At 41.0% G+C, this 24,179-nt stretch overlaps 1 protein-coding gene across 2 annotated transcripts in view; it reads left to right on the top strand.

Moving 5' to 3' along the window:
• Positions 1-24,179, top strand: part of PHF21B (PHD finger protein 21B) — a 239,156-nt gene that overhangs the window by 132,948 nt on the left and 82,029 nt on the right. Inside the window, exon 3 of one of the 2 annotated variants that reach the window (XM_060778145.2) lies at positions 15,738-16,040. The exons of the other annotated variant lie outside the window; for it this stretch is intronic. Within the exon in view, the coding sequence (XP_060634128.2) occupies positions 15,738-16,040 (303 nt within the window). The remainder of the gene's footprint in view (positions 1-15,737; positions 16,041-24,179) is intronic. 2 annotated transcript variants of the gene reach the window in all.

The following is a 24,179-nucleotide window of genomic DNA, read 5'->3' as shown; positions in this document are numbered from 1 at the left end:
CTTTTGGGGAAAGGACAGCATGTCAGCATTTACTAACAGAGTGTTTGATGCTATTTGTTCTGATGATATTTGTAAGCTGTAATTATCAAGCAATGTGTCGTTTATTTTCATGTTCCAAGTGTAGCATTTGGTTTTACTCTGAAATTGATGACAATGAGTATCTTCTCTTACCTCAAGTATTAGTCTTAATCTTTAATTTGGGTGTTTCCTTTCTAAAAAGAAGTGTACATTGAAATAGTCCTTTTTATACCTCTGACTGACAAGTTCTGCTAAACTCTCTGGGAAACCTTCATAGAGGCTATAATCTAAAATTTTTCCATATACTGAATAGAGATAAAACTAATTTGTGTAACTTTGTATAGCCTTGCTGTATGCTTTAGGGACATGCGAATTGTCAGAGTTTGGCAGTGCACAGCAGAAGGATTGCTAGATCAGCAGACACTGTGTTGCAAAATAAGGACTCTGCAAACTTTGAGTTACAAAAGAAACTAAGTTTTACTAAGCACGTTTAACAGACACGTCTTACTATAGCGAGCTATAATTCAGGAACTAGTCAAAACGAAAGTCTCTTTACATTTGTTTATCTTTTTTTGTTGAGACTAGTTACTCCCTTTTGTTCCCAGCAAGACCAAACCTTATCTTACTTTTCTCAAGGTCACATAATCACAGCCTCATGGTATGAACATTCTGTACACCATTTGTAATATACAGTAGAATCCATCTTAGAAATACGAGGGGTATTTTTTAAGTAAGGTCCATTTTGTTGTAGACACTAGTAGTTAGCATGCATACTGCAACGAGCGCGTGCGTCGTGTACCGGCATGCCTCGAGAACAACTGTGCTCAGTTTCCGCTCTGTAGCTAACCTGTATGGTTCTGTTCTGTGCTTTAAAAATGTTTAAGACTATCAACTCACCCGCCACATGTGAGGTTCGCTCAGTGATACGGTTTTTGTCAGCAAGGAACCTGCCTGCTGCAGAAATTCATCGACAGATTTGTGAAGTTTACGGTTATACTGTTATGAGTGAAAGCAAAGTGCGTAAGTGGGTATGACAATTCAAAGATGGCTGTGACAACGTCCATGATGAGGACCGCTCCGGTCGCCCTTCTTTGATTACAGATGATTTGGTGGGTTCAGTTGAAGCGAGGATTCATGAGAACAGGCGCTTCACAATAACAGATCTCTCAAATGAATTTCCTGACGTGTCGAGATCAGTGCTTTACAACATTGTTTCTGAACACCTAAAGTTTAGGAAACTGTGCTCCTGTTGGGTCCCAAAACTCCTAACAGAGGACGACGATGTGAAAACAGCAGTGAACTCTTAGTTATTGGAGCAGGCGGCAAGTTTTTATGAAGAGGGTATTTTAAAATTGGTTCAGAGGTATGATAAGTGTTTGAACAAACTTGGTAGCTATGTGAAAAAATAGAGTGAAGTATGTACTTTCTGAAAATAAATTTACTTTTTTGAAATAAACTTTCATTGTGTACTTATGTTCAAACGGACCTTACTTAAAAAATACCCCTCGTACATAGAAGCACATTTAAAACACATACATAACTAAATTACGGTAATCCTGACAATGTCTCCTCTTTTTAAATGTGATTCTATAACTCTAATACATATATGTAATCTGTATAACTCTAACATCTTAACTCTTAAGTATAAAACAACATCTCTATTGTATATAATTTTCTTCATTTCTTAATACATCTCATTAGGGTACTGCTCCATCATCCCCCTCCATCAAAACTCTTTCAAATGCTTTCATGGCCAGAATCACTGGGTTGTTGTAGGTTTTTCGGGCTATATGGCCATGTTCTAGAAGCATTCTCTCCTGACATTTCGCCTGCATCTATGGCAAAGATCCTCAGAGGTGGATACCATAAGCGTCTCCATATCAAATCATAATAATAGCTCTATAATCTTGTCATGTTTTATGAGATTTTCTTCACTCTGTCTTCTGCTCACTTTCCCCTCTCTCAAATCGTTGATACCGAATTACTTACATTAGGCTGTCTTTAAGTTTCAAGAGACTATTTTACTTACAACAGCATCGAACGAATATCTAAATGGGGAGAAGGGAGAGTACAGAAATTTCTTGATTGGATTTTCTAGTCCAAGCATTATGTTTCCACATACTTTTGGGGTGTATATAAACAGCATTTTTCTTTATTCTAGCTTTTAGATGCCAAAAAACGCTACTTCTGTATATGTAGACTCCACCAGGAAGCACTGCTAGAAATAGTAGCTCGTAATAATTCACAAATTTAATTTCCTTAAAAGTTTTCCTTTTTAAGCAGCTTGAGACCAGGGTGTCTGAGATATGACTTTCTACCTTATGTCTTCCTTAGAGATCTTGTTCTGATTCAAAAAGGAAACAGGTGACAATTTGGATGAGAGCTCAGCGGTGGAGCAGCTTTCACAGAGACTTGCCTGTTGCCATCTTTGTGTCTTTTTCAATGCCAGATTTGAAGATCATTTTATTCACACAAGCATTTGAAGTGTTTTGGAATCTGGCCTTCTCTGTTTAAAGTTTTTTTAATTAGTTTTTCCCACAGTGCCATATTTATTGGAGAAATCCAGATACCTTCCCAGTTCTTAGATACGTTTTTTAAACAGTGGCTTATTCCTGTTACTATTGTAGGGCTTAAAAACTCATCTGTTGTCATTACTCATTATATCATTATTTTAAAGCTGCATTATTCATTACATTAATCATTATTTTCTGAGATATTATTTTTAAAACCCTTTGATTGTTAACAGAATGGCATTAATAACACATTTTTAAATCCCTGTCAAAATGCTTAAATGCTGTGTGTTGTTGAAGGCTTTCATGACCAGAATCATTGGGTGGCTGTGAGTTTTCCGAGCTGTATGGCCATGTTCCAGAAGCATTCTCTCCTGATGTTTTGCCCACATTTATGGCAGGCATCCACAGAGGTTGTGAGCTCTCACGACCTCTGAAGATGTCTGTCATAGATGTGGGTGAAATGTCCGGAAAGAATACTTCAGGAACATGACCATACAGCCCAGAAAATTCACAACAACCCATCCTAAAATGCTTTATAAAAATAAATTTTAAATGTAAGTATAACCAAGTTACAAACAAGATAGGTTCTGTAGGTTTGTTCTTAAGTTGAATGTGTATGTAAGTTGGAACAGGTACATTTTTAAAGTGTAACTCCAGCCAGATAAATTGGATAGCATAGAGGTTAACATCCCTGTGGGGTTTGTTTTGCTGTCTGGTTCCCTGTTCAGAAGATTTCACCTCCCTTTCTTTCCCTGTGAGAATTGGATTTTGAAAAAAATGGCTTCTGGAAACAAAGACTGGTGATAAAGCTGCAGTAGATAACTCTTTCATGATAACTCTTTCAGGAGTGAATTTCCCTCCCTAAGGGTCGATTTCTCTCACTTCCTGTTGCCAAGATTCCATTCTTAGCTATGAGTAATTTGAAAGTCGTATGTTTGTAACTCGGAGACTGCTATATTATTAATATGATAATAACATGATTTATTTTTAAGCAGCTGTGTTAATCCATTGTGCTGTCCTCACCAAATAAATGGTGGTGCAGTGGGTTAAACCCTTGTGCCGGAAGGACTGAAGACCGACAGGTCGCAGGTATGAATCTGGGGACAGCGCGGATGAGCTCCCTCTGTCAGCTCTAGCTCCTCATGCGGGGACATGAGAGAAGCCTACCACAAGGATGGTAAAATATCAAACCATCCGGGCATCCTCTGGGCAACGTAGAATCATAGAATCATAGAAACAAAAAGTTGGAAGAGACCTCATGGGCCATCCAGTCCAACCCCCTGCCAAGAAGCAGGAATATTGCTTTCAAATCATCCCTGACAGATGGCCATCCAGCCTCTGTTTAAAAGCTTCCAAAGAAGGAGCCTCCACCACACTCCGGGGCAGCGAATTCCACTGCTGAATGGCTCTCACAGTCAGGAAGTTCTTCCTCATGTTCAGATGGAATCTCTTTTCTTGTAGTTTGAAGCCATTGTTTCGCGTCCTAGTCTCCAGGGGAGCAGAAAACAAGCTTGCTCCCTCCTCCCTGTGGCTTCCTCTCACATATTTATACATGGCTATCATATCTCCTCTCAGCCTTTTCTTCTTCAGGCTAAACATGCCCAGCTCCTTAAGCTGCTCCTCATAGGGCTTGTTCTCCAGACGTCCTTGCAGACGGCCAATTCTCTCACACCAGAAGCGACTTGCACTTTCTCAAGTCGCTCCTGATAAGACAAATAAATAAATAAATAAATAAATAAATAAATGTTACATGCTTGTGACTTCAAACACTGGAGATTATGCTATACGGCAACTATCCAAATATATGAAGTATGTGAATAAATTAGTGGTATTCACCACCTCTTATAAGAGTGATTTCCATAGAGCCAGATCTTTGTCAGTTAAGTAACAAATGTGTGCAGTACAGAAAATGTTTATCCAATTGTAATGTTTATTGTTTTGCTTTATGAGTTTTATTGTTGTATTTGTTATGCTGTTGTTTCATTGAGGGCCTTGGCCTTTTGTAAACCACACCGAGTCCTTAGCGGGGTATAAATAAAGTTAATAAATAAATAAATAAATAAATAATAACACTCCTTTAATGTGCAGGTGTAATAACAGACTATGTTTGCATGTACACTAATCATGTAAAATTCAGATTTATTCCAGAGTGCTTTCATGAAATCACTAAATGCATGGCAGTGGTATGTACCAGCCTTCAAAGACAGAAATGTTGGAAGAAATGTTTGTGGAAAGGCAGCTCTCTTTCTCCTTTATTTTTGCAATAAATAAACCTGGAATGTTTCATATATATGGAAATCTATCCGTACACATGGGAAAAATCTTGGCTCATGAAAGAAAGGCTTTCAAAACATTTACCAACACCATAGCTGGGAAAAGCCACAGTTAACGTAACTTCCAAACAAGGCATTTTCTTTCCTTCTTTCAGCTGAGGCAACATGTATCTGTGGGATGTTTCCATTATAGTAGAAAGATTGTTAAAGTGTGTTTACTGCGAGTGAGTGGAGAGTAAATTAACAAAGGTCAAGACCCAGTCTTGTTGAAACGCTCTGAAAATGCTAAATTATTAATTGGCAGGCTTTTGTTTAAACATGATTACAATTCTTTTGTGAGCTGGTTGAACTTCTCAGTTGCACAGAATATTTTACATACACTGCAGAGGAAAGAGATACAAAATTGGGAATGGCTCTCAAAGTACAAAAGAATCACATAAGGGATTTTTTTAAAGGCAGAAAAGGCTGTCTGTTTGAGGCATGTTGGAATTTTCATATGGGCTGTGATGGACAATGAATTGTAAACTCACCTCTTCCACAAACATTGAAGAGATTTGTACAGCTTTATAACATTTTAAGGTCACTGCCACATGAGAGAAAACAATTGTCACAAGATAAAGGCATGCACAGTGTGATCTTATTCAACAATTTCTGTATGAACAGTAATGCAAACTCTATTGGTCCCCTCACCTCCCCCCAATTGCATTTGTTCCAGGCCATTACATTAATGGATTGATAAATACATAATATGATGTTGGCAAATAAGCCCATTCGGGAGGCCTGTATAGCAGATTGGTTAAGGGTCAATCCTGGGACTTCAAGTGGACCACAGAACTGTTTGTTATATTCCTTGCCCTCTCCAGACTCCATGGACTAAAGGATTCACCACTTAAATATATTGCACATACTCCCTGCACTGTTCTACATCAAAAAAATAGAAGCTATTCACATCAAGAGTGGACTTCTGGCTGCTTCTGGGCTTGTTTGTTTTATGACTTTTTTGTCTGCATGGCCCTCATAAGATCCCAAAAGTTTATTTATTTATCATGTCAGAGCAAACCAAACAGTTGTATTGCTTTTTTCAACAAACAAACAAACAAAACACAAAGTTTGCAAGCTTGGTAGTTGATTAAATGTCCTTTGACCAGTAGCTGGACACTTGGAGTGCCTCTGGTGTTACTATAAGAAGGTCCTCCATTGTACATGTAGCAGGTCTCAGGTTGCATTGCAGCAGGTGATCTGTAGTTTGCTCTTCCCCACACTCGCATGTCGTGGATTCCACTTTGTAGCCCCATTTCTTAAGGTTGGCTCTGCATCTCGTGGTGCCAGAGCGCAGTCTGTTCAGCGCCTTCCAAGTTGCCCAGTTTTCTGTGTGCCCAGGGGGAGTCTCTCATTTGGTATCAGCCATTGATTGAGGTTCTGGGTTTGAGCCTGCCACTTTTGGACTCTCGCTTGCTGAGGTGTTCCAGCGAGTGTCTCTGTAGATCTTAGAAAACTATTTCTAGATTTAAGTCATTGACGTGCTGGCTGATACCCAAACAGGGGATGAGCTGGAGATGTCACTGCCTTGGTCCTTTCACTATTGGCTGCTACTTCCCGACGGATGTCAGGTGGTGGAATACCAGCTAAACAGTGTAATTTCTCCAGTGGTGTAGGGTGCAGACACCCCGTGATAATGCAGCATGTCTCATTAAGAGCCACATCCACTGTTTTAGCGTGGTGAGATGAGAGATCCCAAAAGTTGAATTCCCTTTAATTGCCCATAACTGCTGCAGAGGGTACAAAGGAAATTAAGAAGGAGGGAGAGGGAGAGTGCAAAAAGAAAGAAAGCAAGAAAAGCTACCTCATTGCAATAAAGCAGTGGTTCTCAACCTGTGGATCCCCAGGTGTTCTGACCTACAACTCCCAGAAATCCTAGCCAGTTTACCAACTGTTAGGATTTCTGGGAGTTGAAGGCCAAAACATCTGGGGACCCACAGGTTGGGAACCACTGCAATAAAGGGACATACAAGTACATCATTCCCAAAAGATGGCAATCCAGTGACTGCTTAAAGACCTCCAAATGTGGAAGTTAAGGAATGAATTTTCCTGACACCTTTAGATGAAAGGAGACTTAAAGCTATGGTTAGTTTTTGACCATATATATGATAAGATGATATATGGCGGGGCTTGATGAATGCAAGACTGGGGTAAAAATTGCTGGAAGAAACATTAACAACCTTAGATATGCAGATGATACCACTTTGATGGCTGAAACCGAAGAGGAGCTGAGGAGCCTTCTAATCAAGGTGAAAGAAGAAAGTGCAAAAGCTGGGTTGCAGCTAAACATAAAAAAACGAAGATGATGGCAGGCAGACTGATTGATAACTGGCAAATGGAGAAAATGTGGAGGCCGTGACAGACTTTGTATTTCTAGGTACAAAGATCACTGCAGATGCAGACTGCAGCCAGGATTTCAGAAGACACTTACTTCTTGGGAGGAGAGCAATGACCAATCTCGATAAAATAGTAAAGAGTAGAGACATCACACTGGTAACAAAGATCCTCATAGTAAAAGTAATGGTATTCCCCATAGTTACCTACAGATGTGAGAACTGAACCATAGGGAAGGCTGAGAGAAGGAAGATAGATGCTTTTGAACTGTGTTGTTGGAGGAAAGTTCTGAGAGTGCCTTGGACAGCGGGAAGATCCAACCAGTCCATCCTCCAGGAAATAAAGCCCGACTGCTCATTGGAGGAAAGGATATTGGAGGTGAAGATGAAGTACTTTGGCCTCATCATGAGAAGACAGGAGAGCTTAGAGAAGACAATGATGCTGGGGAAAATGGAAGGGAAAAGGAAGAGGGGCCGACCAAGGGCAAGATGGATGGATGGCATCCTTGAAGTGACTGGCTTGACCTTGAAGGAGCTGAGAGTGGTCATGGCCGACAGGGAGCTCTCACGTGGGCTGGTTCATGAGGTCACGAGGAGTCGGAAGCGACTGAACGAATGAACAACAACAACAACATTGTAAGAATCTCAAAACAAAAAAAATGTAAAATAAATTACTATGAATACTTAGTTTCTATCTTTTCTCTTAGGTGATCCCTTGTTGGACGAGTAGGATAGTCTTCCATGATCAGTATTCTTGTGGGTCCGTAGGTGACTGTGGAGCCCTATTCTTGACCTACATCTTCTCCCGCAGTGAGCGCATTGGTTTCCAGGTGGACGGTGGTCTCGGTCGGGGTTGGCTTGACGTGCCTTCCTCTTGGCACATTTCTCTCATTCGCCCTCCATTCATGCCTCTTCAAATTCTGCAGCACTGCTGGTCACAGCTGACCTCCAGCTGGAGCGCTCAAAGGCCAGGGCTTCCCAGTTCTCAGTGTCTATGCCAGAGTTTTTAAGGTTGGCTTTGAGCCCATCTTTAAATCTCCTTTCTTGCCCACCAACATTCCGTTTTCTGTTCTTGAGTTCGGAGTAGAGCAACTGCTTTGGTAGACGGTGGTTGGGCATCCGGACAACATTGCCGGTCCAGCAGAGTTGATGGCGGACCATTGCTTCAATGCTGGTGGTCTTTGCTTCTTCCAGCACGCTGACGTTTGTCTGCCTGTCTTCCCAAGAGATTTGCAGGATATTCCGGAGGCAGCGCTGATGGAATCATTCCAGGAGTTGCATGTGACGTCTGTAGACAGTCCACGTTTCGCAGGCATATAGTGGGGTTGGGAGGACAATAGCTTTATAAACAAGCAGCTTGGTATCCCTACGGATGTCCCGGTCCTCAAACACTCTCTGCTTCATTTGGAAAAATGCTGCACTCGCAGAGCTCAGGCAGTGTTGTACATCGGTGTCAATGTTGACTTTGGTGGAGAGGTGGCTGCCAAGGTAGCTGATATGGTCAACATTTTCTAATGTTAGTTTCTATAAGGATATTCTAATGCTAGTTTCTATTTGCAACAATGCATATTTTTCTTTTTGAATTTGTGAGTGCTTTCCTGGCAATCTCATAATCTTAAAATGGGGGCGGGGCATCCTTTGGCAAATGAAGCCTCACTTGCTTGCCCTGTCTGTGGAAGAGGCTCATTTTTTCACATCAGTTAAAGCCTTTTGGAAGTGTATTAATACAACTCTTCTTGCATGGCAAGAGATAAGCACCTTTTTTGGAACCAGCATTCACAAGGAGAGAACTGCACTGGTGGCATGTATGGTGTGAATATGAGGTCTGTGTGCATATTCAGATAAGCATGCTGGGGTGGATTCATGAGAGTGCTAACATAGCTAAACCCATCTCTATTTTTAGCCTTTTGGCCTCTTCTGGTGATATGATTTGTTTGCTTCAAGCTAAAATAACCCTTTATCTACTCCTGTCTTAAAGCAAATTATTGAATCTGCACTCTAATCCATTCCCACATTTTTAAAAAAATCCAAAACACGAATACACTAGAAAACTATAAAAACATTATGCAGTATGAAGATGGAACCAGTTGTGCCTCCACTACTCTCTTTTATTTTAAAATGTATTTCAATGTTATCCCTTTCCATCCCAAAAGACTTGTAGTACAGAACCCTGAGAGGATAGAGTGCCTTTTGCATTTTAAACATAAACAAGAAGCAGAAAAGCTATTCTGATGAATGAGGAGAAATACATTGGCTGCTCTTTGTACAGTTTAAAATTTATGAACAGGACTCTGCTGCGTAGAATGCTGGAAATCACAAACAAGCAGCTGCTTTTCCAGCACATTGAAGTGTGTTTGCATGTGACTGGCATACATATTTCAAACTCTAGTTTGCCTGTGGCATCCTGCCGTGAAAATGAAAGTTGTGTTGCAATTGAAAGGCGCCGCTTCAAAAATGAGTACATTGTGAGGCCGGTTAGCTGCAGATGAGAAGCAGGGAGCTACTTCCCTGTGTTTAGAGCCAACATATTTTTTTTTTTTTTAAAAAAAAATTCTGGCTCTTCTTTTTATGACATTATGTTTTCAAATACAATGCCTAAAGCAAGCTTAGGAGCTCCTTATTACTAATTGTTCCAAAAAAGAATCAGAGAATGCTTTCTGCTGACTGATTCCCAAAATGGAGATTGCCTGTCTTTTAAAAACGAGAATATTCTTTTTAATTAAAATTGGCAGAAATATAACATGGCAGATGTAGCTTTTGTCTGAGGAATTTCCCCCCGCCTCATATCATAATCTTTGTTGTTTCTGCCAACACCCCTTTATCAGGCTCTCCATAGGGTATAAAGTCAAAAAGAAAGAAGTTCATTAAAGAAGAAAACCAAACTGTTTCTCCTGGCAAAAGAATCTAATTAAGAAAGATGTTCTGCTATGTTTGATCATTGCATTTTTTCATGGAAACGTTAAAGTCAGACACAGTTGTTTCCATGGGATTTTCATCCTGTGGAAGTAAATTTGCAGATCTCGGGCATTGGCTAAAGTTTCAGTGTTTGCCTTTCTCTGATTCACTCATACTGGTGTCACTGTGGACAGCCGTAGGCTAGGGACCTTGACCTCAACTCCTCCACAAACTGTCCACCGGAAATAATCAGATCTGTAAGTCTCCTCGTTTTTATTTTCCCCAGACCTCCTGGCCAAACCCATAGTTGCCAATAGAGGGCAGCAAGCAGGCAGATATTTTGTTCCTGCAGACCCCAAAACTGACTAGAAATCACCCCCAAATCATGAGTCACTGATGTAGCTCTTTGGGATGGAGGGAGCTGTGAAAGAGTTGCGGGGAATAGGAATGCACATAGCCAGAGCTCTAGGAAAACAATGAATAGCTTTGGGTTAATTTGTTCCATTTTGGAGTGATCAGGGGTAATTTTTCCTCCCTCATTATTGGGGAGATGATGAGGTTTACTCCAGAATTAGCACATGCTCATTTCAATGAGGCTTACTCCAGAGTAAGTTGGTCTAGATTTACAGCCTCAGTGAGCTGCTCATATCAACCATTTGATGATCATTCACATTCTGCAGATGAAAATAATGTCTGTACTGTCCATAATTCCAACTGTAGAGAAACACAAAGGAGCGATTGACATGATTATCTCACTTTTTATTCTGAAGGGGCCCTTGAAATTATTTGCAGGTCTAAAATAACCCCTGCATAAAATGATTCTACAAGGGTTGAATGAAAAGTAATGCCTCCACCTTCGCAACTCCTCAACAGATGGCAGTACTGGTATGCAGCAGGTACTGGCTTGTTCAGTAGACTCTCCCTCTACAGTTCCATTTTGGCAAGAATCCTTAGCATTGAACGGTTGTGTTGTTAAAGTGCGAAGTATGGAACCCTGCGCAGACGGTCGGACAATTTGACTTAAGCAATGTGCAGAATTCTTGACAGCAGAAGGTGTCACCCAAAGGAGATTCATCAAAGAATGCAAGCTGTTTATGGTGATTGTGTTGATGTGAGTACTGTGTGTCGTTGGGCGAGTAAGTTTAAAGATGTTGAGGTGGGAACATCTGACTTGCGTGACAAAGAGTTGGACGTCCTGTGACAGCAACCACTGAGTTTCACAAGCAAAAGGTTGACAGATTGATTCAAGACTATCAGTATATTACTTAGAGAGCATAATCGGCCTTTCACAAGATCATGTGGGTCACATTATTGCTTTGCTTGGCTATCGGAAGATCTGTGCACAATGGGTTACGGAAACAGAGTGTCGACTTCTTCCGTGACGGCTTCAGAAAACTTGTTCATCGTTGGCTGAAATGTATCCAATTGTCTGGTGATTATGTGGAAAAGTGAATAGTGGTAGTTAAAGAGCACATTCTAAGGATTATTTCTGCATTTGATTTATTAAAATATTCCCATCTAAACTCAAGTAATGAAGGTGGAGGCATTACTTTTCATTCAACCCTCATATCTACAGCTCAACACTGGCATAGAACCAGTCACAAAACAACAGAAACTTAAACTAGATGAGATTTACAGAATAAAAATCCTGTTTAATCTGTGTTATACATGAATTTCAAGTGCTAAGGATTTGATTTTGTGCCCCCCTCCCAAAAAGTTGGTACAGATTCTCTTTGAAAAGTGAGAAAGCAGATAAATTTAAGATTTTGCTCATTTTTTTAAATAACTGTTTAAATAAAATATATTGCATATGCCTTTTTAATGAAAGATTGTTCAGAGAAACTGACAAAGTACAAAATCCAGCTCTGCAAACAGAGCTGACTATTTTTCTGAATATGCCTGTGAGTTTTCTATCTGTGTTCTTGAAAAAAATACATCCTCAGGAACCAAGGGTCCTGAGTGAGAGAAGTAGATGTTTGTAAAAGGCATGGATCTTAATATGCTGTACAGAGTTCGGAACGTTCTGTCTAAGTCAACATTAACTATGAGTAATTGTAGATTAAGTTTTTCAAAAGTAATGTTAATTTTATTGTTTCTTAAAAGCAATAGAAATTAGAATTCTACATTGCTTTAAAAAAAACAAAAAACAAACCCTGAAGTTACAAACTTCTGGCTTGGAGAATAAAACCCTTTGTCTTCATATTCACCTTCTTGTCATTTCACAGTCCAAAACAGAGTAAGAGACAATAGCACAAGTACAGTGCAAGCCAATTCATCTAATATTTTCTTTCTCTGCCACTTAGTGAGGCCATTCCACACAACTATAAAAAGTTAACAGTTGTAGTTACATCATAAAGTGTAAAAGAATAGGAAAACTCTGGAATAGATTTTCATTTGCCGCAAGTAGTTTGCTGTTGTGAGAAGGGTGTACGCACTTCAAGATGTCAAAAACATAAAAACTAAAGAGTATTTAAGGTTAAGAATTTATCTCTTTTTCAGAAGAAAATGGTCCAGAAGTTGACTGTTAGACCATGGCCTGAGACAGACAAAAACATGGAAAAATTGCTCCCACTACCCCTAGAACATATGTGATGGATGTTGCAAGCAAAGAAACTTAAAAATTGCAAGTAGTATAATGTCTTCTTAAAATGTGGAATAAAAATAATTTAGAATATACTTTGGATCCAAAATATGAAAGTGTGGTTTTATTTATTTATTGAATCAAAACTGAATTGAATGTGCAGTTATAATGTATTTAGAACCCCAAAAATAAGTTAGAACCTTGGCATTATGCTAAATATTCTTTGATCAGAAACTGGCTACTTGGGGGTACTATAAGATTGTCCTCCATTGTGGATGTGGCAGGGCTCAGGTTGCATTGTAGTAGATGGTCTGCAGTTTGCTCTTCTCCACACTCGCATGTTGTGGACACCACTTTGTAGCCCCATTTCTTAAGGTTGGCGCTGCACCTCATGATGCCACAATGTAGCCTTCACCGCCTTCCAGATTGCCCAGTCTTCTGTGTGCCCAGTAGGGAGTATCTCATCTGGTGTCAGCCACAGACTGAAGTTTCAGGTTTTAGCCTGGATGTCTACGCCCAACATCACTGAAACAATTATACTGCTTAGCCAGTATTACACCACTTGACATCGGTTGGGAAGTGGCCTGTAATGCAGGGACCGAGGTATTGATTTCTCCGGCCCATTTTGTTCGGATATCAGCCAGCAAGCCAATGCCTTAAATCAAGAAATAGTGACCTAAGATCTCATGAAAGTGTGGTACTTTCATGTCATCTTTAATCCCATTAATGTATATGAAACAACTTCTAAATTATTTTTAACCTGTCAGATAAACAGACCTTCAGCCTATTTTGTGTGATAGAAATGTTCTCTATGTGTATAAATAGGTATTTCCAAGAGCTATTTTTTTTAGCATAGCTAACAGTGTCACATTTATAGAATGATCCAGGTTTAATTCAAATACAAATCTCACCAAGTGATGCATTATCTCTCAGCTCTGTCTACCTCGTATGGTTGCTAGGATGATAACATTAGAGACCTTTCCTGCTGCATCTGTGGAGGAAGGGTAAATATAATACTGAGAACATTACCAAAAAGGCAGGTTATCTCAAAATTAGTTCTGAAACACTTGGAAAGTATAAGGTTGTGCAAATTGAGGAGTTTAGTAGATTTTTTTCCCTTGAGAAATCATGTACTTTCTAGTGGGTTTGGAGTAGGGGAAACAGATATTCAGAAAAAAAATGTTGTTTTTCAAAATAGTCTTCTTCTGGCTATTATATATTTTTTATTTTAAGCTACATCAGGCAAGTTTAATGGATTGGTGAATTTGGGGTGGGTGGTTCATAGGTTAAAAAGCCCGGTGACACAGCAGTGTTGCTGCATGACAAATGAGAAACAGACTCACTGTTGCCAATATCTATCTGCAATGGGGAAATGCAAGGGAGATGAGGATTAGTAGCGGGGACTACTCAAAATTTGTTCTTAGTGGTTCTTAGGGATGAGTGCTATTGATAATGTATGTGTGAAATTGGGCTTTAAACCACATTTGATCTCAAAGGTATCTTAGATGGCAAAGTTTCATAATCAGGTCCATGGCACTTTGGACGACTCCTTGGTGCTGATCCAAGCTACATGACTGCATTCACTTATTTAGCAGGCAAAATCTTTGACCTTCAAAGATTTGAAGAGGATCTTGTCTGGCCTGTAAACATTGAGAGCATCTTCTGCAGGAGCTTTCTTTTCCCTTCATGTTTATTTGCTGGATCTGTTTTAGCTGGACATTTCATCAAAGCAGCATCACTTGCTGGGGGACTGCTTTTCTGTTGGTATCGGTCCTCAGGCAAACATGCCACTAAGCAGTCCATTATTTCCTTCTCTGGTGCAATCCGCCTTAGACACTTAGGTCCTCAGGAGCCATTTACTTCAATGGCAACCATCACCCACAGGCCCTTTTCATCGGCCACCCCCAGACTGTGGAATGACCTGCCAGAAGATCTGGGACAGCTAAACCAGCTGTCAGAGTTTAAAAGACAATTGAAGACCTATCTCTTCTAACAGGCTTACCCAATCCATTTTTAGGTATGAATTTTAAAGTTATATCATGTGTTTATTGTATTTTAATAACTGTTCTGTTTATTTTAATATATGTATTTCATAGAAATATGTTTCAATATATAACAGTCACCTAGTTAAAAATATCTAACTTACAAACAACTCATAGTTAAGAACAGGGTGAAACAACAGGAAGTGAGAAAAATCTACCCCTAGAAAGGGAAATTCACTCATGGAAAAGGTGTCTCCATTGAAGCTTTATCACCAATCCTTGTTTCCACAAAAGGCCAAATTTTTCAAAATCCAATTCTCACAGATGAAAGTGTGGTGAAATCAGGGGCACAGACATAAAAATAAACTCCACAGGGATGTTAAGCCTTCCCTATACTATCGAAAACTCTCTCTGTGTGTGTTTGTGTGTGTTAGCTTGGGTATCCAGTGATGCTTAGATTATATGAAAAAGGCAGTTTGTTTTTGTTTGTTAAGAATGGACTCATTAGATCCATGGCTGATACAGTGAACAGTAGTTTCTAGATGTGGGTGAAGGTACTGCAAATCCCATTGTCAATAGTCCATCCTCCCCCAGATTTCACCAAGACATAAAATGGGTTGTGGGGATCTGTGTTCCAAGTTTGGTCCATATCCATGGCTGATGGGGTTTGCAGCTGCCTCTGTATGTGGGCGAAGGTATTGCTAATCCCATCTGCCACTCTCCATCCTCCCTCAAATCTCTCCAGGAGGTAAAGTGGGACATGAGGGGTCTGTGTCCCAAGTTTGGTTCAGGTCCATCATTCATGGGGGCTGCAGTGGTCTGTGGAAGTTGGAGCCAAAGCGGGTAAATGTACTGTAAATCTCATCACCTATAGTCCATCCTTCCCTAAATGTCACCAGGAGCCCCCGCAGCAGCAGCCTAGGGCGCGAGCCCAAAGGGAGGGGGGTGAGGCTCTTGTGGGGCGGCCCTTCACGCCGTGCTCGGAGTTCCCTCCTCGAGGGGGGGGGGAGGGAGAGGAGGGCGCTGTGTGCGTCTCGGCGCGCGCGCCTCCTTAAAAGACGGCAGGAAAGCGACTGAGCGCCCGGCTTCTTTCTCTCCTGCAGAAGCTGGCGGTGCGAGTGGGGAGCGCAGGAGCCAGCAGCAGCAGCAGTAGTGGTGGCACCGGAGCAGCAGGAGAAGGAAGAGGAGGAAGCGGCCGAAGCGGCTCCAGTTCCCTTGGCCCGCCGAGCCTGGCCCTCTCGCTGCTGCCGGCCAAGGGTCCCGTCGCCATGGTGACCGCCCACCTGCCCGGCGGCCGGGGATGCAGCGCCGAGCCCCCGCAGAACGCGCCCCTCAACCTGCAGGCCAAGCTGGGCTGCAGCAGCGCGCGCCGCGCCCCCGCCCTCGAGACAGGCGCCCGGCCCCAGGTGAGCGCGCGCGGGGCGCAGGGAGGGAGGCAGGGAGGAAAGGGAAGAGGGGCTGCACGGGACAGGAGCTTTTCCCGCCTTCAGTGCTCAACCCTCTCAGGTGGACTTGGAGGTCGCCCACATCTCGCAGCTGCCTCTTGAGCCTTAGCTTCTTGTGCTTTGGAATGTGTTAGCATGCTCTAGGACAGTGGTTCTCACCCTTCCTAATGCCACGACCCCTTAATACAGTTCCTCACGTTGTGGTGACCCCCAAACATAAAATCATTTTCATTGCTACTTCATAAATGCCATTTTGCTACTGTTATGAATCGCAATGTAAATATCCGATATGCAGGATGTATTTTCATTCACTGGACCAAATTTGGCACAAATACCCAAATATGCCCAAATTTGGATACTGGTGGGGTTGGGGGAGGGACTGGTTTTATCATTTGAGAGTTGTACTTGCTGGGATTTATAGTTCATCTACAATCAAAGAGCATTCCGATCTCCACCAATGATGGGACTGAACCAAATTTAGCACACAGGACTCCCATGACCAACATAAAATACTAGCAGGGTTTGGTGGGCATGGATCTTGAGTTTGGGAGTTGTAGTTCACTTACATCTGTGGACTCAAACAACTTACCCCCAGGTTGAGAAACACTGCTCTAGGACTTTGGTTTCTCTGAACATGTTTGGGATCTCTCTCCAGCTGCCTCCTATTTCAACCCCAAGCCCTGCTTCCCCATACGCTGCCTTAACCTGGGTCTGAGGGTCCTTCCAGACAGGCCCTATATCCTAGGATAGAGACTATGGCTAACAATATAATGGTATAGTACAATATAGTAAAATTGAATCCTGATGTTGTACTATGCTTATAATATAATACACTGTGTGTGTGTGTGTAAGCCACTCTGGGAGCCCCCAGTGGCACAGGGGGTTAAAGTGCTGAGCTTGTTGACCAAAAGGTCGCAGTTTCAAATCTGGGGAGCGGCGTGAGCTTCCACTGTCAGCCCCAGCTTCTGCCAACCTAGCAGTTTGAAAACATGCAACTGTGAGTAGATCAATAGGTACCGCTCCAGCGGGAAGGTAACGGTGCTCCATGCAGTCATGCTGGCCACATGACCTTGGAGGTGTCTAGGGACAATGCCGGCTCTTCGGCTTAGAAATGGAGATGAGCACTAACCCCCAGAGTCGGACACGACTTTTTAAATTTCTGTTACATTTGTTCAGATGGATTTGCTGCCTTTTAGAAACAAGCTCCACATTAATTTGCCGTATTTGTATTTGGGGAAGGTGCTCAGGGTAGAGTTTTGCAGTAGATTTTGTCATTTTGCTCTCCTGGGTGCTGAAATGGAGATGTGGTGAAACAGATATGTTTTGGCATGGGATATTTTGAAGATGAAGGGACCAAGGTAGGAAAGTGAAGCAAGAGAGGCAGGGGACGATGTGTCTTCCGTTGCAGTGTGTTAAGGTGGAAGGAAAGGAAGATGCAGGGGAGAGATGTTAGAACAAGTGAGGAGCATAATGATGGTGTCTTGTTTTTAACCTTTTTGAATAAAAAAAAATCATTATATTTTTAGATAAGGGTTTTCAAGATAAGATCCTGGCAGACTTGGCATTAACTACCTAATCTTGTGTTATCCTCATTTTGAATGCTCTCAGAGAATCTGAAGAATTGGGTACAAACATCCAACCCACAAGTATCTCAGAGTTCAAAGTGCCCAAGCAATGCTTGTTGAGTTCTCATAAGGCAGACCAGCTGGGAACCGGGAGTATTTTTTACAGTTGTCTGGGAAGCAGAGCAGGAGGCTTTTCCCACTGTCTTGTGTACTTATCTCTCCCCACATCATTCAAAAGCAGTGTAAACTGGGGAAAATAAATTAAGTAACATATTGATCGGCATTATTTATTTATTTATTTATTATTTCTGGTATTCTACCCCATCTCTTCTCTACGCTCAAAGGGGGACTTGGGACGGCTTACATTGGCAACGATTCGATGTCGCTACCTAAAAGCAATTACCATAATACAACAACCATTTAAATACATAAGCATTAATTACAAAAGTAGGAGCCCCCGGTGGCGCAGTGGGATAAACCCCTTTGCCGTCAGGACTGAAGACCGATAGGTTGCAGGTTTGAATCCGGGGAGAGGCAGATGAGCTCCCTCTATCACAGGGGTAGGGAACCTTCGGCTCTCCAGATGTGGTGGACTTCAACTCCCACAATTCCTTGAGGCTCGTTTAAGCCTTTGGGGTGAATGCCGAGCCTCAAGGAATTGTGGGAGTTGAAGTCCACCACACCTGGAGAGCCGAAGGTTCCCTACCCCTGCTCTATCAGCTCCAGCTCCTCATGCGGGGTCATGAGAGAAGCCTCCCACAAGGATGATAAAACATCAAATCATCCAGGCAATGTCCCCTTGGCAACGTCCTTGCAGACGGCCAATTCTCTCACACCAGAAGCGACCTGCAGTTTCTCAGGTTGCTCCTGACATGACAAAGAAAATTACAAAAGTACATAAAACATTTATTAAAACAATAATACAATATCATCAGCTGTATTGTCATTCCATTCAATTTCCAACCAAAGTGCTAATTAAGTCTGCTGTCCGAAAGCCTGGTCCCACAACCACAATTTCACTTTCTTCCTGAAAGCCAGGAGGGATGAGGCCGATCTTATCTCATTTGGGAGTGCATTCCACAGGCGGGGGCCACAGCCGAGAAGGCCCTGTCTCTCGTCCCCGCTAGACGCATTTGTGATGTTGGTGGGAGCAAGAGCAGGGCTTCTCCGGATGATCTTAAATTATGAGGTGGGATGTAGAGGCAGATGCATTCAGACAAGTAAGCTGGGTCAGAACCGTATAGACCTTTATAGGTCAAAACCAGCACTATTTATACAAGTTGGAGAACTGAAATAATCTTTGTACCATATTTGTGTTTATGTCTCTTAGTGTTCTTTTTCCCCCTTAAGATTACAGTTACTGGGGATGCATCTACTCTCTAGAATTAATGCAGTTTGACTAACTTTAACTAACACGGCTCAATGTTATGGAAATATGGGAGTTGTAGTTTTACAACATTTTTAATCTTCTCTGCCAAAGAGTGCTGGTGCTTCACCAAACTACAAATCTAAGGGTTCTGTGGCAGTTAAAGTAGCGTCAAACTATATCAGTTCTGCAGTGTAGTAGAATCAGCCTTGGATGAAAATGTTTTGTCTACCATTTTTGTTTACTCTCTAGTTCCTGTCTGTTTATAAATCTGAAAGGGGAATATGTGTAGTTCAAATCAAGTTATATTCTACAAGGCGCATAGGGATATTGGTGAAAATAAATTTAGTTGTGCAAAAATCCATTTGAACATCTGGCTAGTTCTGTTGCTTTTTTGTGGTCTTGTTTAAAATAACTGGCTCTACTGTTGATAATAGCCAAGCTCTAATAGTCTATTTTTAATTAGGCAATAAAATTAATGTTTGTGGTTCAGTGTAAACCTAAAGGCAATGATCACGTTTTCTTACTTGAGAAATGTATGTTGCAACAGATTACAGTGAGGAATCATATCCGCTATTCTCCCCCATACCCCACCTCACCATCTTCTGAATTTAGCTTAAGAATCCAGTGTTACCTAGGTTAGGTATTTTGAAGTGCTATTTATTAGAAACAGTTTTTGTTTCATATTGGTTTTTTAAAATTGTAGAGTTGATGGGGTGGAACTACTATCAGCCCCAGTCTTGGGCAGACTGTAATTCTCATCAGGTTCAAATCTGGCAAGCTGTAACTCAAATGACACCCAGATCTGATGATGTGCAATTCCCATCAGCCCCAGATCTGTCTGGTGTTGAACAGGTGTTGTCCAGGTATGGTTGGACTACAACTCCCATTTGTCAGCCCCAAAACCCATCAGTATTTTAAATTGGTTATGATGGCTGTGTGTGCCAGGTTTAGTCCGGATCCAGAACCATAGCTCTCCATTTGTAGGTGGACTACAACTCTCAGCAGCCCCTGACAATCCTCCCCAAACCCCACACGTATTTTACGTTTATCATGATAGGTGTGCATGCCAAACTTGATACAGACCCATCTTCGGCAGGATTCACACAGCTCTCTGGATGTGAGTGGAGTACATTTCCCATCATCCTCTGTCAAGCCCTCCAAATTCCTGCCAGTATTCCCCCCCCCCCCCAAACACATACTCTACTTTATTATTAAAAATGCATTGTAATTTCTCTTTTTCTTTACCTCTAGATTGTAAGCTTTCAGGGACGGCATGCTGTACTTTATAATTAACCCCTAGAGCAATTCTTTGCTCTTTTTTTTTTAAAAAAAATCCATATTGTTATTTAACATATACATTTTAGACAACATCAAGCAACAACCAGATTGTACAGAAAGGGGGAGAATAACATGTTTGCATAACTAACAGAAGATAAAAAGTCAGAATAGAATGCATTGAAACACTAAACACTATACCTATAACACTAAGTCAAATAAACAGAATTGAAATGTTACTTCCAGTTTGTATTCTTACTGTGTCTTCTCTTTTTAAAAATAATAATTCTAAATTTGACTTTAAATACTTTTTTTTACGTATAATCCAATTCTACTTTTTTTTTCCATCTCAAAGGATAACTGAGCTCCATTCTTTTTGGAATATATACATGTAAATAATTATAGTCTTACATAACATAAATCCAGTGCTACTGCACTTAGTACAATAGTTGTTGGATTATTTTCTCCTGATTAGTTTTCCTTAATGTTCAGTTATAAATACACCAACACATAAATGAATTTCATCAATTCAATGGGTATATTCCAGTTGGGCTTAGCAACATATTTTAAGTTGGTCATGATGCCAAGTTTGGTTCAGATCCATTGTAGGCTGCATTAATATGGGTCTTTGAAAGTAGGTGAACTGCAACTCCCATCATCCTCTATCAAACTCTCCTAAGGTGTATGTAAGACAATTTTCCTATTGTCCAATTGTGGCACTGCCACTTTGGCATGGGGACATACACATGTGATACTATAGATAATAGAGGTGTTTGGATCCCCGAGGCAGTGCTGGTGATTTTCCTTCCCCATGGAATGACCCTTGACATGGAGGCACATTTACACACCCATTCAAACTTCAACTCCATTGAAAGAGAACACTAAATTTCTGAAGAAGTCTCCTTATTGTTGTATCCGGAAAACTCCTAGGTGCTATATAGATAAAACGTGTCGACTTGTAATCCAGTGAAGGAGTGTTACTTTTTGTTGTTAGAAGCAGAAAACCATAGTCTCCAGAAGGCCAAAAGAAGAGTGATCTCTGCCTTCATAATTACTGATGGGCCATGTTTAAAGTTTGGTTCTCAGTTTCTGAGAGCCTAAAAAAATGTAGTTTTTGAGGTGAGCTGGAGAAGGCCTCTTTGTAGCACCATATGTTCCTGAATGTCCTCTCTGCAGTCATTGACAACAGGACATTTTGAGTGGTGGTATCTACTATATGGAATTTTCCAAATGATTCCTACAAGTACCTGGTTCACCCAGTACTGAATCATGGAGAAAATAAGGAACACATGGAATGTATGAAGTTGTAGATTTTGGTGCCTTGAATGAGATGTTGCATAATCTTCAGTAAGATGTTTTTTAAAGCTAAGGAATTTAGATTATCACAGGGTCTTAAGTTTCATCATGATCATGAATAACCCTATTAGTTTGCATAAATGGACAAATATATGAATTCATCTGTGTATATACATTAAAGTGTTTGACTCATACATGATTAAATGTATTCATAAGGTAAGTGTGTTAGGTGAATGTGACCCTCTTCTATTGAGGCAATCTTACTTTGTAAATGATCATTGACAAGCTGGAATGTGTCCAGAGAAGAGTGACTAAAATGATGAAGGGTCTGGAGATCAAACCCTTTGAGAGCGTTTTAAAGAGCTGGGTATGTTTAGCCTGTTGAAGAGAAGGCTGAGATGAGACATGATGGCCATGTATAAACATGTGAGAGGAAGTCATAGGGAGGAGGGAACAAGCTTGTTTTCTGCTGTCCTTGAGACTAGGGATTCGGAGCAATGGCTTCAAACTACAGGAAAGGAGATTCCACCTGAACATTAGGAAGAACTTGCTAACTGTGAGACCTGTTCAGCAGTGGAACACTCTGCTCCGGAGTGTGATGAAGGCTCCATCTTTGGAGGCTTTTAAACAGAAGCTGGATAGCTATCTGTTGGAGGTGCTTTGAATGCTTCTTGGCAGGGGGTTGGACTGCATGGACTACGAAGTCTCTTCCAACACTATGATTCTGTTATTATAAGGCACTACCATTGGCATTGCAGATCTTCATAAAATTAAGATTCACTTCAGAGACTATTTTAAAGTTCTCTCTAAGTATATATTCCCCCAGTTTGATTGAAATGGACCTCAGAAAAATTGTGCTGATTCAGCATGTGAGCAACCATCGAATGCCAAAAAACCAGATTAGATACGTCAGAGTGAATTTATTCAAGGAAGCATAATGTCTTTGAGATCTTTTCTTGGCACATATTGATTTGTTTAAACCAGTAATTGACTATTGTTGTATCTTTGTCTCAGGGAAGAGCATTGCTGTTTTTGTTTTTAGATTAAAAGTTAAGGGCCATTTTACAATACAAATAAGAGTTGAAAATCAATTGTATTTTGAAAATAATTTGAATTAGAGGTCATGAAGCACCAGCTTCTGACATGTTCTGAGTTTCAGCTGCAGCTCCTAGAATACTCATTGAGCTGTTATAATAAAACACTATGCAGAACGGGCACCTACTCTGCCTACTGTTTTTGACCATTTTCCTTGGGATCTTTTCTGTATTTGAAGATTCTGGTGTTAGCTGGGGTTTAGGAATATATCTTTTGATAAATGTGCCGTCGCGCTTGGGGGCTATTTTTCTTAATGAAGGAGGGATGGACATGGTATCTTTCCCCCAAGGGATTGCTTCTTGCCCTCCTATAGGACACTGTAACTCTCAAAAACCCAAAACGCTGTAAATAACTCAAAATAAGTTTTATTGATCACAAAGAGTTATTTCTTTAAAGCAATGAGCTGAAACTTCAGAGGGGTGAAGGAAAATATACGTTACAGTCTCAATTAGTCCTGGGTCCAAAGTGTTTGAAGCTGAGAAGCCTCACCAAGTTTTCTCTTTCCTCAATGGCTGTGAATGCCGGAGCAAACCACAACCCCAGTTCAGATGGCCTATGTTTTGAAGACTCAGGATCTTCCTTTGGTGCCAAAAGAACCGGTTTGAAGGCACTTGGGTCTCCTCAATGTTGTCCAAGACGATCTGGACATAAAGCATGAGTCCCAAGAGTAAAAAACCTCAGAATTGGTGCTAAGAGGTAACTTAAATCAGGGTCCTTTAGTGTCAAGTCTCTTACTCACGTCCATATGGTAGGAACTCTGATGGCAGAATGAAAAAGAAAGGAAGCACTCCCCTCCTGCAGGAAGAGGTGGAGCCAAACAGTACTGATTGACAGCTATAAGTAACCAATCCATACAACTATACATAAGCAGGGTAAAAGGGGCAGAATTATGCGTGATATAACAGTTTAAATCTTGCAACTAACAGTTCTATACATAGGTGGCGCCACTCGCGCCATCACAATAAAGACACATATAAGAGCGCTAGCTTTACTGGTGTCTGCAGCAGAATTCCTAGTTCGATTTAAAATGCATGTTGCTTTGGACTTTTGAATCCACAGTGTGTATGGCTTCTCCTCTGCAAATTCATCAAAGATTTAAATATCTCCTTTGGACTGCATAACTTCAAATTCTCCCACTCAAGATCCACTTGCCTGAACTGTGCTCTACTAGTGGTGGGGATGACAGTGCTCCATAGCATTTTCTTTACTCTCATGGGCCCCTTTGCAGCCTGAAATCATTTCTCTGTTATGCATTATTGAAGAATGGCTGCTTTTTTGTAGCCCTGTGAAATCTCTTGAGCTGTGCAAAGGTATTCATTCTGAAATTCTGAATCTAGATTTCCAGTTATAATTCAGCTCAAGTAGAGCTTGCCTGATTATGGAGTCCTAAAATATAGCCATATAAATTAGTGGTATATTGCAGTGTCCTAATGAGCTAAAACATTAACAATCGGGAAAAAGTATTGCTTCAAAGTGGGCTGAAATATGCTAACCCATTCT

The sequence above is a fragment of the Anolis sagrei genome, chromosome 5, assembly GCF_037176765.1.
Source record: "Anolis sagrei isolate rAnoSag1 chromosome 5, rAnoSag1.mat, whole genome shotgun sequence".
Taxonomy (NCBI): domain Eukaryota; kingdom Metazoa; phylum Chordata; class Lepidosauria; order Squamata; family Dactyloidae; genus Anolis; species Anolis sagrei.
The sequence above is the reverse complement of the archived record's forward strand: the minus strand, read 5'-3'. Positions and strand labels throughout refer to the sequence as shown.